Raw genomic sequence first — 17554 nt, 5'->3', positions numbered from 1 at the left:
CTAAAACCCTCTGTTCCTCACTCAACGCTCCAGATAGAGTTTCGTTATTCAGACAGGGTCCTTACGTTTTCATCTACAGAAGAAGAAATGGTTGAAACGTTTGCCTACAGAGTTTTTGGAATGCGATGAGGGCTCAAAATGCTGCCCAGTTGGTATTCAGAGGGATATATATAGAGAGCTAAGAAATCAGGGGTCCGCCCAATTTCAACTCTGAGTCTCCTTCGACTTCCAGGCTCCTTCCCTTCCTTCGGGCAAGGATAGGGAGGATTCTACAACGAGAAACCTCATCAACGTGTAAGAAGAGATCTCGGTAGCAACAGAAGTAATCACAAAGGATCCTCTTCGAAGTAAGACTCTTATCTCTCGTACTGTTAGATTTCATATCATCTATGGATGTAGTTGACTACTACTCCTCCCCTTGCCGGAGAGGCCGAGAGCTCAAAGTGGAAGAATGTCTTCCACCCTTCTCAAAGTCTCCTAATAAACTATTATGGTTGTTTAGGACTTTCGGACAATGTAGCGCCAAGTAGGGCGTAAAAATGCCAGAACAGGCGTAAAAAACGCCAGAGGCAGACAGTCCCAAGAATCACTGTCATTGTCTGGTGAGAGAAAGAGCGGGCCTCCAACCTGGTTTACATTTGCTAGAGGCGAACAAATCGGACAGATAAGAGGGTTCGATGGGGACATCGACAGACATCCTCAAGAGACTAACAAGCTCGAAGCTCTAGCAAGTGGGGAGGAACCAGCCAGGCTCCAGAGGTGAGGCACCAGACAGGCGCAAGGCGCCAGCCATGCGCGAGGCGCCAGGCAGGCGTGAGGAGCCAGCCAGGCGCGAGGCGCCAGCCAGGCTCTAGGATTCATCCAGAAGAGATCCATTTCTAAGAAAGCCCTGGTCGTCTTTGAAACAATGTGATCACTAAAACACTTCATGAGTATCTTGATGATTCCTTCAAACAGCTGAGAATTAAAAGCGAATGAAGTGCGAGCTTTTATGAACTCTTGTTCTTTCCATAACAATATGTCATTAAGTACATATTAGCTGTCATTTACGGGAGATGCAACTCTGGGTTGATTTCCCATTATACGAAGGATGTCAAGTTGACCTACGAGAGATCTGTCTCTCTGGGTTATACGTGTCTATGGATACGTTGCTGGGATAGGGAGCCGACACTGATCCTTAACTAGTGAGTTAAATCTTAATTTAACGGAATTTTTTTATTATTTGGGTTGTTTGAAAGGAGTTTGGGGATAACTCTTTTTCAGATTAAGCACTAACCCTCGTGTGAGGATCAGGTGATCGGGATCGGTGTTGTGCTCCTTAATTATGCCACTAGGCATAAGTGTTTTGTCATGTAAGTGGATAGGACCCCTTTGACAAAAACCATTAGAATTCTGTGCGAGTAAGTGGATAGGACCCCTTTGACAAATAACCATTAGATTCTGTCGAGTAAGTGGATAAGACCCCATTGACAGATCTACAAGAACTCTAAGCCATAGGTCACATCCTCGCTGAGGCTCTTGAGACAAAGCAGACTTCTAGCAATAGCTAGGGGGTCAACCTTCGTCTAATCACATAGGCACAAGGTTTTTATTTATTTATTACCTACAACGTATGTTGGTTTCCTGTTCTGATCAGTAAATTAGCTGTCTCTTACCCTCCGCCAAAGGTGCCAATCAGCTAAGTATATATCTGACAGGGAAGTTGAATGCATAAAAATGTTATTGTCATGATACAGTAAAGTTTTATGCATACTTACCTGGCAGATATATACGATTAATGGCCCACCCTGCCTCCCTTCAGGAGACAGGTGGAAGAGAAAATCTGACTTAGAAAACGGGAATGGTTCCTATTCCCGCCACCCAGCGGCGGGGCGGTAGATCACCTGGCCTACCTGTAGCGTGTGCCGCGAAATTCGAATTTCTATCGGGGACGACGGAGTCTATAGCTAAGCATATATCTGCCAGGTAAGTATGCATATAACTTTATTGTATCATGACAATAACATTTTTTATGAGAAAGCCAATAAAATTCTCTGAATATCGACATATAAATCAATGGAAAACAATTAAGTCCAGCCGGTGAAAAATTGATAGAAAAGAGGGTAAGAAACCGAGCGCAGTACAGGGATTTGAGCATGCGCAGTACAGAAACTACTTTGCTGGTGTATTGATACCCGAGATACACGGTCCAAGGTATGATCTAGCCTATGGAAATCGCTACTTGTCCGAAAATAAATAAAAAATGCCCCTAACACACGCACGAAAAATTTTGGTAAATTTTACGTACCGCTACGTCAGTTGGACAGATAGGGAATAGAGTATTTTTACGTACTATTACGTCAGTTGGACATGAAAGGGTTAAAGGTGGCAGAGAGGAGCACCCCGAACACAATTTTAACCTTTGACACCTCTGTGTTCATAAGTAGCTAGTGTCTGTAATGCATTAGCAGATGCTTCATGGGAAAAGAGGCATGGTTAGCTACCCAGACTAATCAGTCCTCAAAAATGAAGTTTTGGAGCAAAAGTTTGTTACAGGTCAGCCATCACTAATTCAGCATCATTGGGACCTACTTTTAAAAACATGGTAAATCAGTACAAGTTGGTTAGTAAGGAACAAAGAAACAAATTGAAAATAGTTAAAGGGGAACTTCTGGTTGCATTTTAGCTGTTCCATATGTAGTATTATTCCATTTAAGTACCCCTGGTGAAAAAATTATTTTTGAAAGGGGCATTTTCTAATTTTTTACAACCAATTTTCTATTGCACCATGGGAACAGCCATTTAGGCACAGACCGGCGGAACTATTCCGCCAGGCATGCTGTCTACACAATAAAAATGGCCTACTGAATTTCCCAAAATTTAATATTTTTTCAATTTCTCTGTTACATAATGGGTTTAAATAATTTAGGAATTTGTTACCTACCATATTTTTATCATTGCACAACAAACGTTCTCTAGAGACATTTCTTTCGGTTTTTTGTTTAGTAAGAACAAAAACCGAGGGCACAGCATCTACAGATAATATCCATTTTGGTTTGTATTTGTCTGCTGAAAATATATGATTGAATTGGTAAATAAAAAAATAAGCAGCCTATGCATACAGCCCTAAATTCTAAAATCCCATTAATTAAAATAGTTAAAGAGGAATAAGTGAAGGCCCTCATCAATTCATGGGGAGACGCATTTAGAAAACTGCCGTTCACCCCTATCACACCACGCACATGGCGATTGACAAGAATAAATTTCAATTCAAATGCATACAAGTGGAGGCACCATAGTATAGATAGCGGTACATAGCCGCCCTATCTTCGTGTGTACTATGGTCTGTTCAGAGGAAAATTAATTTCCCTAAACATATACTATGAATTTCATACAATACCTAATAACCTACCCCTAATGTCATCTTTTAAATCTGTTGGCAAGAAATGGTCCAAACAGACAACGGTTTGCATCATAGGTTAAAAGATTTTGATGTTGATATCCTCCCTTCAAAGAGCCATCAGCCACCAACTTGATTTCTCTCTATTTGATGGAATCCTGTAGTATGATATGCCTTTTGGACATTTGCCAGAAGCACCAGCACAACCAAACGCCATATAAGTTGGCATAATTGACGCTATTTGAATGACAATTGACCTAAAACACGAGGGCAATACCTTGTACAATACAATACGCATGCTTGGCTGCGCATGTTTTTGTGAGGCGACTCATCATTGGTACCAATCCACCAGATGGGAACATAGTTGAATCCTGGATAAATGGCCCTCCATTGAAGTACCATGGCACTAATTTGAAATTCAATTTTAGAACAGTGGGTTTACGTACAGTTTCGAGCAGTGGCTCATTTTTTAGCTTATTAAAAGTTCTTTTTGATGAAATTTAATGGTTATTAACCAGAAGTTCCTCTTTAAATTTTAGTGAAGCGTGGCCAAAATAAATGGTATGGGTATTTCTGCTGACTTCAGCAAGAAGGTTCATTACTGCCACTTCAAATGTGGAGAGCTGGTGTAAAACTTAAGTGTTTTTACAGGCAGTCCCCGGTTATGGGGGCCGGGTTACGATCCCGGGTTGAGCTGATAAGCAAAAACAGCCATCAGTAGAAACTTGATTTATGGCACCGAAAACTGGTGCCATAAATCACAGATTTTATGGCGCTAGACAAGTGCTTTAAAACTGGGTTGCAGATACTAACTGGGGACCGCCTGTACTTGACTTGAGGTGTAGGGCTGTCATGATTCCCATTTTTCTCCTGGAATTTCACTCTATTCTCATTTATATTTTTACTTTATTTTCTCATATTTTTACAACCCATAAAATAAATGCAACTGTTCGTGTAGGGTATGTTTAAACTCAATCACTGGTATTGGTGAACTTGCAACAAATTGTTTTGGCTCGTGTTGTTACGCTTAGATTTATTTAGTATAAATTTTATGCCATTCTGATTTCTCTTGTTATATTTTTTCATTTGATATTTTTACAACACAAAAGATAAATGCTGGTACTAATAATACTTCTCAGTTAGCTTGGAGTTTTACTTTGCCATATGCAGCTGTGGAGTCTTCTGATCTAGTGTTGATGTCTCCTGAATTCTGGTGTATCAGTTTTAACTTCTGTTCCCTTATTTATGTATCTACAGGCCTTTTCCCTGCTGGTGTTTGAAGTAATAAAGTATCCTGAGTTACTAGGGAGTGGCAAAGTCAGAACACTAGAGTAGACAAGTTGGATGAAGTATACTTGGAGCGAGAAGTGGGAAATTAGGTCATTCATCTTTCCGTCTCCAAATTTTTTCATAAAATTTTAGGCAGAATATTTTCTTTAACTGAAACACCTACTTCATATATAGATTTTCTGTGAAGAGTTAAATTTTTAGCATGTTTTAGTTAACTTAATTCCAAACATTTCCAAATTGTACATCTTAATTTTCCTTTAGACTTGGTTGGTAATAAATGCAGGGACCAGGTGTTCAAATTGAGAGTTCACGCATTTACTTGTTTAGATTAAAGGAACTGTAGTGAAGGTTCTTCAGTGACTTCCTTTTGTTTTACATTAATTTTGTGAGATTTCTTAGTTGGACTTGCCCAAACCATGTAACCCAGATCAGAAGTTCACCTAGTTCTTTTGACCTTGTAGGGTTTTTTTTTAATACACAGCCTACAACTCCCAGGATTCCTTGGAAAGAAAATAAATTTTGAACTCTCTTAGGGACTGTTGTTTTTGTGCAACATTTAGATGTGGATAAGATTGGAGAGAAGAAAAACTGCATATCTTCTCTATACCAGATAGCTTATGCAAAATTTTTACCATGTGTAGAGCTGGTCTACACATCATCACCTGCTGCTGCTGATGTTTTGCCGCAGCATGGATCATATAGATCATTCTTCCTGCCCTCAGTTTTGATCACCTCAAAGTTGGGGCAGATACTTTCAAGGGGTTTATTGTGAGATCTTGGCTTCTGCTAATTTGCTTTCTTTGATCAACAGTGGAGATGAGAGTCACTGTTATATATTTATTGGAGAGTCAACTTACTTTGTCATGGCAGCTGGATACTCTTATTATTTGACTTACTAAGATGACTTCAAAATTATAGCGTTCCACCTAATGAACCTAGGGAAGTTGGTTGACTTACCAAGAAGTCCCCTGATGAAAAAATTTAGAAGCAATAAATCCACTGTACACCAAGTAGGTTGGTGGGTAACTTAGTGTCAGGTAAGTACTCTGAACCAATAACATTCCATGACTTTTGAGTTAAAGGTTTAAGGGAACATTTCAGTGTATTGGTGGTTCTAAGTTTCAGTGGACAGATTCAACAGACTATAAATCCTAGAGGGCTCCAAAGGGAAATCAGCCTGCAAAGAGGGAAAGGTTATAGGAATAGGCAATAGATAAATGAGGGAACAGAGATGAAACTGACGCACCAGAATTCGGGAGACATCAACAGAAGTCAGGAATGGATTTCCTCCTTACTTAAACATGAGATCAGAAGACTCCACAGCTGTATATGGCAAAATAAAACTCCAAGCTAACTGAGAAGTATTAAACCAGATACTAGAAAATGAGACACTTTGCAAGAGAAACTTCCTTAATGATGCAAGCAGAAACAGTTAGGTCAGGTAAAAAGAAAAGATTTGTCATTGACTTCCATTTATGCAACAAACATATAAAATCACTTGTCTGTATCAAAGCCAACATCACAGCACTGATTGATGACATAACTAGATCAAAAGTGAGATGAGAGAGTGCACCCTAAGACTGCACTTAATTAAGAACAGTACGTACTTCCAACAAGGAAGAAAAAAAAAGTTAAAACACACAGATGACAGCTTCATCACAAAACATTAAAAAACACTTCCATAAGATGCCAATTATTTTAGAAACGGGAAGCAGTATTATGTATATGCGGCCAATATTCCACCATTCTCAAATTGAGGAGCTAGGTGGTGTTGAAGACTTGATAAATACTTGCATTGACAATACAACCCCTGCACATCTTCACAGACTGTTGCCATTACCGGCAAGTTTTTGGAAATTTGGTGATGTGTTTTAGGATGAGAAGCAGCAGCATATTTCAAGTTAGAAAGGAAATGGTACTTCAAGAGTATCTAGTATATTCTCGGTAGGTTCTTGCTGAGGTGAGCTATCTTGGTGTTTCAGCTTTTAGCCATTTCTAAGTTTGCCTTGAAGTTTAGGTAATAGTAATGAGATGTGTATGTATCAGGGTTCAGTGGTACTCCACAGACTTTCAGATTATGTACCAGAAGGGTAGAAATTTTGTAACTAAGGAAGATGCACTCACATCACTAGATGGCAATTTTGGTGACCCCAAGTGCCAGACCTTAACTAACAAGATTACTGCTATCAATCAGCCCATGGGATGATGTCTGACATTGAAAAAGATGTAAATATAAGAGTTTTGACAAAGTGATTTAAAAGAATTGGTATGATTACTTTCCCAGTATTCTGTGTTGCATCTGTAGCCAAACACACCATCACACTATAATGGGCGTAATGTCTGTGTCTGTCTGTCATTCAATCACAGCCAAATGGCTGGTCAGATGGGCATGAAACTTGGCAGGGTTATGGTGGGGACCCCTAAGATGGTTTGTAATGGGGTTTCATCCAACCTTCCCCCCCCCCCCCCCCCCCCCCCCTCTTTGTAAGGGGGGGTGAGAAGGGATTCCCTGAAACGGAGCTGTTTCTGGCCGTGAAACGAGGCTGGTTATTCCCGTAGACTTCGTTACTTTACAATTTTTCATACATAATTTCTGTATAACTTCCCCGGAGAAAGTCACAAATATTTCAGCTCGGACACAATAGAAGATGAAAATTATCATCAATATCCGCAAGATTTTTTGAATAACTTAAATCCATCGGGACTGCCAGTGCACAAAATAACGTTGAAGAAGTACTGCCCGGTAATGTTGCTTCGGAATTTCGAGCCTGCCAATGAGCTAAGTAATCCGATAATCCCATCACCGTCTTCGTTACTTGACTTACATTGAGAGAGAGAGAGAGAGAGAGACTATTCGTGTAATCGCCCTTATTTTAATATTGCTGAACAAATAGTACATATAAATTTTTCACTTCTGCACCTGTATTTTGTTTATCTAATGCCTGCCACTTTTTCCTTCATTGATATCCATGTTTCTGGGAAAAGTTTAAATGTTCATTTATTGTAGAAGTGATTTTGTATGATTTATATCAAGATATGCAATTAGATGGGCTTTATAGAAGCAAAGTTGACCAGAAGTTCATTTAGCCAGAGATGCTACAGTACTTTTAAAGGAATGCCAGTGGCAGGTATACATGAAGAATTTGAAGGAAAGTGTTGGCCTCAAAGATCAGTACAAGTTCCTTTCTTGCTTATTATTGTAATAGATTGTTGCAAAGTGGTGCAGAAAGAGATAACTGTGGGAGATGACACACACATGACCTGGTTTTGATGACCGTATCAGGCAAATGCTTTGGATGTTACTATGGCAGTACGAAGCAGAGAAGATTGAAAATTTCTGTATCCTATATGGAAACTGTGGAGAGATGTAATGGTAAATTGATTGTAAGACTGCAAATGATGTCAGTTACTGGCAGTCCCTTAGTTATGACGGAGATCCGGAACTGCTGCACCGGCTGGTTTCTGGTTAGGACCGCTTCCTAACGTCGGGTTTTCGTTATGTTCGAACTAGATTTTTTATGAATATTTTTTAATAGCTTTGTAAGATTGGAATGGCATAGGCCAAGACCATTGTAAACTGGGCGACTGCCTGTACTGTATATAGATTATCAGTACTTCAGAATGTAAATTGAGTAATGATTTTATAGTTACCCAAAATGTGTAAAAAAAAAAAAAAAAAAAAAAATATCAAGAAAGAAATGCTGAAGACATGCTTGTGGCAGGGCAGCTTACTGGGTTGTTAATGGGCAATAAGAAAGAGTGGTAACAGCATTGATATAATGAAGGAGATTGTTGGTTGATTGATAAATGAGTGTGTGTAACTGTTAAACAGAATAAGAGTCTGACCAGTGTAAGGCCTTTATTTCTCAAAGCAGTAACAAGATTTTAAAAGTACTATAAATGCTGAAATTCATAAATGGGTTGAATAATTGATTTTCACAAATTAGCATTATAACAGTGGTTACTGACACCTATTCATGAGTAGATGCATTTAACCCTCTTACGCCGACTGGACGTATTTTACGTCGACATTTTTTGTCTCCCGTGTGCCGACTGGACGTATTTTACGTCGACTTACAAAAGTTTTTTTAAAATTCGCGGAAAAATACTTATAGGCCTACCCGCCTAAAACTTTTGAATCACGCGCCTTGGGGGAGGCTGGGAGTTCACGGATCAAGGTGTTTTGTTTACAATCGTTACGCAGGCGCGCAAGCGCGAATTTCTTTCTTGCCGCACTAAAAAGTATCTGTGACACATCTCTGAAATTATTTCGTCACTTTGACATAATTTTTGTACCATTGTAAATTAGCCGTTACATGAAGTATTATATATGAAAATGTGCACATTTTTATGTAGAATACAACATTAAAATACTCATGATTGTAGCTTTAATCAGTTTTGAGATATTTTCATATAAATAACGATAATTGCCAAAATTTCAACCTTCGGTCAACTTTGACTCTACCGAAATGGTCGAAAAACGCAATTGTAAGCTAAAACGCTTATATTCTAGTAATATTCAATCATTTACCTTAATTTTGCAACTAATTGGAAGTCTCTAGCACAATATTTCGATTTATGGTGAATTTATGAAAAAACTTTTTCCTTACGTCCGCGCGGTAACTCTTCCGAAAAAAATCATACATGCGAATGTGGTAATGTTTGCACCATTTTAAAATTAGCCGTTATATAAAGTTTTGTATATGGAAATGTGCGCAATTTCATGCACAATACAACTTAAAACAACCCATGGTTGTAGCTTTTATCAGTTTTGAGATATTTTCATATAAATAACGATAATTGCCAAAATTTCAACCTTCGGTCAACTTTGACTCTACCGAAATGGTCGAAAAACGCAATTGTAAGCTAAGACGCTTATTTTCTAGTAATATTCAAGCATTTAACTTCATTTTGCAACTAATTGGAAGTCTCTTGCACAATATTTCGATTTATGGTGAATTTATGAAAAAAATAACATTTTCTTTACGTCCGCGCGGTAACTCTTCCGAAAAAATCATACGTGCCGATTGTGGTAATGTTTGCACCATTTTAAATTACCCGTAAATAAAGGTTTTATATATGAAAATGTGCGCAATTTTATGTAGAATACAACAAAAAATAATTGAAGGTTGTAGCTTTTCTCATTTTTGAAATATTTGCTATAAATCACGATAAATAGAAAAAAAAACCACGTTCGGTCAACTTTGACTCTACCGAAATGGTCGAAAAACGCAATTGTAAGCTAAAACTCTTACAGTCTAGTAATATTCAGTCATTTATCTTCATCTTGAAACAAATTTGAAGTCTCTAGCAAAATATTTAGATTTATGGTGAATTTAAAAAAAAAATCTTTCCTTCCCTCCGCGCGCGGATTCTCCGCCACAAATCTCCGAAATACGTACGTCCCATTCTCGGAATATTTACTCAGTTTCATATTAGGCATTTCATAGAGTTTTATATATGAAAATGTGCGCAATTTTATGTAGAATAAAACGAAAAATATTTGAAGGTTGTAGCTTTTCTTATTTCCGAAATAATTGCATATAAAAAATATATATATAAAAAAAAATTTGACATTCGGTCAAATTTAACTCGTCAGATATGGTCGAAAACTGCAATTGTAAGCTAATACTCTTACAGTATAGTAATATTCAATCATTTGTCTTCATTTTGAAAGAAATTGGAAGTCTCTAGGACAATATTTAGATTTATGGTGAATTTTTGAAAAATATATTTGTTTACGTCCGCTCGTTAAGAATTCATGCATTATTTTGTGATAATATTTTCTCTGTGTTGCTTTTATAGTTTTACAATGTTTTATATACCAAAATGATCGTAATTTAGTGTAAATTACATTAAAAAAAGTAACTTGTTACCTTTAACCATTTTGCACACAGTGCAATTTGAATACAATTATATATGAAATTTTGTTTTTGCGCTATCATATATCGCGTTATTTATATATGATAATGTTAATTTTTTTCATTTCTGATGGTTGCATACTAAACTTCAGGCAATAACAAAAAAAGGAGCCAAAAATTAACTCTTAATCTTGAAAACTAAGCGCGCTGTGATTTTTTGAAAAAAATATTTTTTCCGCTTCCGCGCTCACTCCGAAACCCCTTCGGCACACGGGAGACAATTTTTTATTTACCGCTCCGGCGTAAGAGGGTTAATCAATCATATTAAATGACTGGTATTACGTCTATAGGCTGGAAAATAGCTGAAATATAAATCCTTAGGATAATAAGAAAATATGAGAAGGTAAGAGTAGTCGATTTAAGTAATTTTACCAAGGTAGGCAAGTATATGTAAAATATGAAACATGCTATACATTATATATATATATATATATATATATATATATTATATATATATATATCTATATATAGAAACTATAATATAAATTATTATTAACGTTTGTTTTTTGCTGTGCTGTATGAGTACACAGTCCTGAAATTGAAACTTGTAGTATTGCTCAATATCATTTTATAATTGGGTACTTTTAAAAGATTTTGAAATTACAAGGTTAGTAGTTTAGGTTGTAATGGATACTCTTAACTTAATGCGTATTACATCATTCATATTTATCCTGTAATCACTTTTTCTTTCCACAGTATGTTCTGCCAAAGAAAACTAACTTTGCTCCATACGGACAGTTGGTAGTTGGATCAATGATATTCTTCTATCTGATCAACTATGGAAAAATGGGTAAGTAATATTAGCTCTAAAGTTCTGAGATTGACTTAAATAATTGGTCTGAAATTTTATTTTAATTTTCAGTCAAATTTTGAAAACTGAAGTTTTCAGTTGTTCCCTATAGGAAATTCGTCTTCCTATGAGATTCAGCATTCCCTTTTAGTTTTTTGTTCTGGAGGCCCCAAAAACATTGCAAAGTCCACCACTGAAATATCAAAGGATAGTCAATTCTGAAGACATGTATTTTCCATTGCTAGATCAAGCTTTGTTAATTTCTTATTGTCCTGAATGTCCTGACTCGACAGTAGAACTTCTGATTACCTTTACCTGCTTTTCCTTGATACTGTCTTATAATAAGACAACATCAACTGTACCTGTTACTCTATTAAAAATGGGTGCTTGCAATGTTGTTTGATTGTCTGATTAATTTTTCCACTATATAACTTTTAATTGTACTGTTCTCTTATATAGTATGGTATATGTTAGTGTTGTTATGTAAATATTTTACATTTTTTTATTTTACAGTATATTCGTACATGTAAAGATTTATCTGTATATTTTATAGTAGCGGTGGGTGAAGAAAATAAGTGTCAATTATGAGAGAAGCAACAGATTTGGAATGAGAACACTTATCCCCTTTAATTAAAATCAACCTCCAGCCACCTCAGTATTTGGGTATTTCCAAGATGGCTGACACTTTTCCATAATGGTGGCAAATTGCTCTGTAATTTAAATATTTCCATTCCATAAGTGCAAAAATTGCATATTGTCCATGTAATGATTATGAATTCATATTTTGGTACTGTAATTGTCTTTAAGAGATAAACTAAACCCATTTTTCCAATATGGCCACCATGTTTACCATGTAGAGCTAAGTCCAGAGTTGTACCACTTTGTACCTACTGTGGCATTCCTTATGACATCCACACTTATTCAGTTCATGGCAAGACACTGCTACTGCTGACAAATTTGTCCAATATGGAAGCCAGGCACTATCAGTCTCCTGCCATCCCCAGTGTCTTGGACTGGGCATTGCTGGATGGCATACTAAAGACTGGCTCCAAAATGTACCTCGCTTGATAGGCAGCTCTCTAAGGGCAGCCCATTTAGGGGAATCCAATCATAAGCTCTTGCTTCATATGAACTGCCTCAGCTATACATTAGCACTACAAATCTTATATAACTTGGTGTTGAACATATTTGGTGAAGATGGGTGTAACATGCTGAAACACAGACTATGTTTGCCATGCAGACTACTTCCCTTTTCCATGAAAAGTCGACAGTGCCACACCTACTAAAATCCCTAAAAAATATAGAAGGGGCTTGAGGTTTACGGGCCTGCTGCAGTTTCGTGAATAGGTATCCACCTCCTGTCATTTCTTCCAAATTTAATCTTTGGTTTGGCCTATGATTTGGCCAAACCATCCATGCTAGCTACTGCTATGACAACATCAGTGTCTGAACTGTTGGTCAGCAGTGTCCTGTTCAGCTTTTGGTGCCGAGATGAAATGGTTGTCTGCAAAATGTGTAGTCCAGGTTTGTTCTGATCATTCCAAAGGAAGCTGGCCAAGTTGCCAGGTGGTTTTGCAGTGCTGATTACTCCAGCAAACTCCTTTTTTAATACTCAATTGTGCCTGTTAGTATTTCTGCAATAGCCTCTGTACCTTGGACAGGAATTCATCTTTTGCACAAGACTCAAATATAGACAACCTTTGATGGTCTCAGAGCATTTCACTTTATTGCTGTTAATTGGCTGTTAAGGATACATAATCAGTTCAATAGATTGTGGTAGAAGGTACATGATTGGCTCCATGCATCATTTGATTGATTTTAACTGCTTGACATGAATGAATCATCAGCTCAGTAGTGTTTTTTGTAAGCTTTCCCACTATGGGCGGATATAGATACGTCGTTATCGTATTTTTTGCTTGTGAGTAGCTGATTGAGTATGCAACATTGCATTTATACTTTTGAATAGCTGATTGAGAGTGCATCATAACATTAAACACAAAAGTAAGAAAAGGTCTCACCGTAAAAGTATTGTGAAGATCTAGCGACAGTCAAGCTGAGAGTGATATAAATACACATCGCCATCCAACAGCGGTTGAAAGCAAATTGAATACATACGCTCGGGAGAGCGGAGATTCCCCCTCCTAAACGACAGTTCAACTACCAAACTACTTTGCCATAAAAGTCTAGCTCCCTTATGTAAAGGACTGATGGTTTGTTTAGTTAGGAAAAATAAAATTTACTTTTAAAAAATTATTTCTCTAATTGTATACATGTGAAGAGTATCAGTGCCCTTTGTAGCAAAGAACACTTCTCTCTTGTCCAGCTCCTCATCAGAGTTATTAGTATTCATCCAAAAAACAGATGCTGTGGTTATTATTTTTTTATTTAAAAAAACAGGGATTCTGGTGTGACTGGTATATCAGTCCGTGTTCTAACAGGGTTCGTCAACTTTTATACTGGAAAGCAGAATGACTGGTCTTATTCAAGCGGGGTATGTCTCCTGGTATGCTGGTATAACTGGGGAGGGTTAGTCGTCGGGTATTCAAACTATTGTTGATTTTAGCTCTGTTTCGACCTCCTCAAAGGACATTGTTGGGACAAGTTAGCAGAGGAACTGAAGTAGTGTCTTGGTGGTTGTTTTTATAGCAGCTCAGGCCAGGTGCTGATTTCTCTAGAGTGCAGGGTTCGGGTGTTCCTGGGGATAGGTGATGGAGTTCCTGGCATCCTGCAGATGTTCCTGATTGGCTGGCATATTCCTGTCGATGAGACCATACAGATGATCTTGGACCAGGTGTAGAGACTCCAGCACTCCCATCCTTGAACCTTCCAGATCACGCCCTTTGATCCCTTTTAGAAATTTGTGCCATGAAGGCCCCTCTTCTCTAACCACCGAGGCCACGTGTATACCCAGATAGACAAGAGTAGTGATAGGTTCATTCCTCAGAGTCCTCTTCACCAATTTTTGCAAGGATACTGTGGAGCAGAGGGTCTTCTAGAATTTCAACAAGCCTAGGATGCACGTGTCTTACATTGATGACACCTTATTTCTGGTGATAGAAATTCATTTCTTGATATAGTGTGGTTCGGATCCCACTGTAAGCTGTAGGTCCCATTGCTAGGTGACCAATTGGTTCCTAGCCACGTAAAAAAAAAAAAAAAATGCATTTGTCAGTGCTTTCCACACCCACAGCTGCCTAAAGTTCACCACTGAACACTGCCAGGACTGCTACCTCCCCCTTCCTTTATGTCCTTGTTAAACGTAGAGACCCAGTTAAGTATGGTGTATATGAAGTCTATGAACCTGGGTATGTGGATGAATGGAGAGAGCAAATGTCCTGAGAGGTAAAGTGGACCCCCCATATTTGTGGGAGATGTGTTCCAGAACATTTCCCCCCCCCCCCCCCCCTAAATACTTAATAACCCCCTAGAAAATGCTTAAAACTGCCTATAGCCAGTCTCCGGGTTCTGTTCTCAGCAGGGTGCTGATAAGTGAAAACCTTCATTAACCGAAACTGCAATTTATGGAGCTTATGGCACCAAGTTCTAAGTTGATGACACCAATAACCAGTTAGTGGTGCCTCTTGTTAGGTATGCTATGGCACCGTAACTCAGTTATTGGTGCTATATAAGAAAATTTCAGCCCATGATGGCACCATAAATTGCTGATTTTATGCCACTAGACAAGCGCCATTAACCAATCTCGCCGATAACTGGGGACTGCCTGTATTTTGTAAGTTCAAACTTATGAAAACCCCGCTAAATATGCTTATACAGGCAGTCCTCAGTTAATGGTGATCTGGTTTTTAACAGGCCGAGTTTTGGTTGCATAAAGTGCCGATAATACAATATGGTGCCATAACATACCTGTGGAGCTCATGGTAAGCTACATTCTAGGGAGGATCTATGTATGGAGTGGTCTCTGTATCAAAACAGTGGTTCGCCATTTTATCTTTAGGGAAGACCCATGTTAGACCTCTTTGCCACTTGCTTCAACAGGAAGCTGGAGGTCTAGGATCCTCTTCCTTAGGCAGAGGACGCTCTTCAGCATCCTTGGCACAGTCTTCAGGGTATGCATTCCCTCAGTTCTGCTGGATATGCCAGGTCCTGGACAGACTAGTGAGCCCCAGGAATTTCAGGATGATGTTGGTGGTGCCTCTGTGTCCACAGGCAAGAGTGGTTCCCGTTAACTTCTGTCTCTTGCCAGCCTCATGTGGAAATGTTCCACCAGCCTGGAAATTGTCACTTCATGGCCAGAGGCTGTCTAGTATCTCCTGAGAGCGAGAAGGTTTTCTCGCGGCAGCAGGCCAGATCTTCAGCAGTTTACCAGGGCAAGTGGGCCACCTACTATGGTTGAGGTCATTGACAGTATTTCTCTGTTGAATTTCACTGGGCTTATAGTGGATATTCTGTTCTTTCACAGAAACGAAAAGCTCTTTCCATCTCAGCTTTCTAGGATACAGGGCCACCTTTGGGTTAATCCTGCTCCTGAAAGGCTTGGACGTCTCTTCATCCTGAAAAATATTGCGATCTTTGTTCATGAGTAGTCTCACTTTAGCTCCATCAAACCAATACATCAACCATCAGTCAGTGATCTGATTTATGATAGTAAAAGCACCAGGGGTGAGAGGTCTGTGGCCTTTGAATTTATCCTGGATTTCATAGGTAAGACTCAAAATCCCTTGGTTCATGATGGCCAATTTGTATTTTCATTCTTCTGAATGAATTGGTGGACAGTAATCCATCCATAGGAGTATTTTCCTTGTCCGCATTCACTTCCTTTTCCTGAAGGACATTGCCCACAGGTCCTTGGACACGGACACTTACGTGTTCCGGCGGTGGCTGTGCATAGTTATGTAGTTCAAGATGATAGTGTGGGAGAGAGAATGCAGGAGATAGCTTTTTTTTTTCTTCTTCTTCTCTCTACAGGCAAGTTGAAGAATTTGACACATTATAAGCTGGAACTGGTCTTGATACAGGCGAGTGTGGCAGCCATACTGGTTGTAGTTATTTGGTTTGTTGCTATACAATAAACAAATCTGCTTCTCAGTAGCACTTACTCCTCTCTCTAACAAGGAGAGAGATAGGAGTGGTAACAAATCCCTCTGGCTTATGTGGTTTGTTGCTTGAACAGATGGAGTTCTTTTTTACCTTCCACTAATGCAAGGAATCTGGACAACTCTTTATTTAATTCTAGAAGGTTGTTTTTAGATACTCGTAAATCTATTCTCTCAAAGAACTTATCTTTTAGGAAGGGTGATCAGGTGGGATGAACACCCAGCTGGTTCAGGGTACTTATACCTCCCTCCAAGTATGGCTATCCTATTGTTGAGACCGAAGGTTTGTTCCGTGTATGAACAAATGACTAATTTTTTAATCTATTTACTTTTCATAGCTAACAAACCTGAGGTCTTAATGCTAAGTGCCCTCCTCTAGCTGCTGCTCTTATATCCTGGGTTGGAAGTAAGACTGGTGTGTCACAAGGTTCCAAGCCTAGTCAGTGACCAGCATCCACCTTGTATATGCATGAGTTGCTAGATGCCACAGATTCCTTGCTTTACAATCTGGTTGTTTTTAACTGGTTTCCAGCTGGCGCTAGAATATCCTATTGTTAAGACTTAAGTTTGTTAGCTCTAACAATGAAAAATGCAAATTGATTAAAAATTTTGTCATTTCATTTAATATTGCCAGAACTCTGTTGCAAGGACTGTCCATGTAATCATTTTTATATAAATTCCTGTGAACATTTAAGGGTTAATATGGAGGTCAGATTAGTTTGTCTGACCTACATATTTTATACCACTATGTAAGGGTTATGTAATTGTACAGTATATTTTGTCACTTTGCCCAATATTCTCAGTGTTAGTATGAGTTGTCCAGGAATTTTTTCATCTTGTGCTTAAATATTTTATGTAATGACTTTTTTTCAGCAAGCCACAGGAATGGCAAGTACCATTTTTTTTTTTTTTAATTTTGTGCTAAAGTATGTTTCATGTGCTAAACCGTTTTTCTATTTGTTTCTTTTTCAGCAAGCCACAGGAATCACAAGTACCATTGGTAAAATATACTTCTCAGTCAGTGTCAGCATTCTTAGATTCAGGGTGAAATTTGTTCGAAAGAAGGTGAACTATTGTACATCTTTGTATAAAATATATATATGACATAGAATGATTTTAT

At 38.3% G+C, this 17554-nt stretch overlaps 1 protein-coding gene across 2 annotated transcripts in view; it reads left to right on the top strand.

The window, feature by feature from the left end:
- Positions 1–17545, top strand: part of LOC135225757 (putative ATP synthase subunit f, mitochondrial) — a 29342-nt gene extending 11797 nt beyond the window's left edge. The window contains exons 3-4 of one of the 2 annotated variants that reach the window (XM_064265205.1): positions 11287–11380; positions 17407–17545. In XM_064265205.1, the coding sequence (XP_064121275.1) occupies positions 11287–11380; positions 17407–17438 (126 nt within the window). In that variant the 3' untranslated portion in view covers positions 17439–17545. Of the gene's footprint in view, positions 1–11286; positions 11381–17307; positions 17364–17406 lie in introns of those variants that run through there. The other variant, XM_064265204.1, reaches the window with a different exon arrangement.
- The last annotated feature ends 9 nt before the right edge of the window (positions 17546–17554 follow it).

The sequence above is a fragment of the Macrobrachium nipponense genome, chromosome 13 (genome assembly GCF_015104395.2).
Source record: "Macrobrachium nipponense isolate FS-2020 chromosome 13, ASM1510439v2, whole genome shotgun sequence".
In the NCBI taxonomy this organism is placed as follows: Eukaryota; Metazoa; Arthropoda; class Malacostraca; order Decapoda; family Palaemonidae; genus Macrobrachium; species Macrobrachium nipponense.
This window is presented reverse-complemented; position numbering and strand designations above follow the sequence as displayed.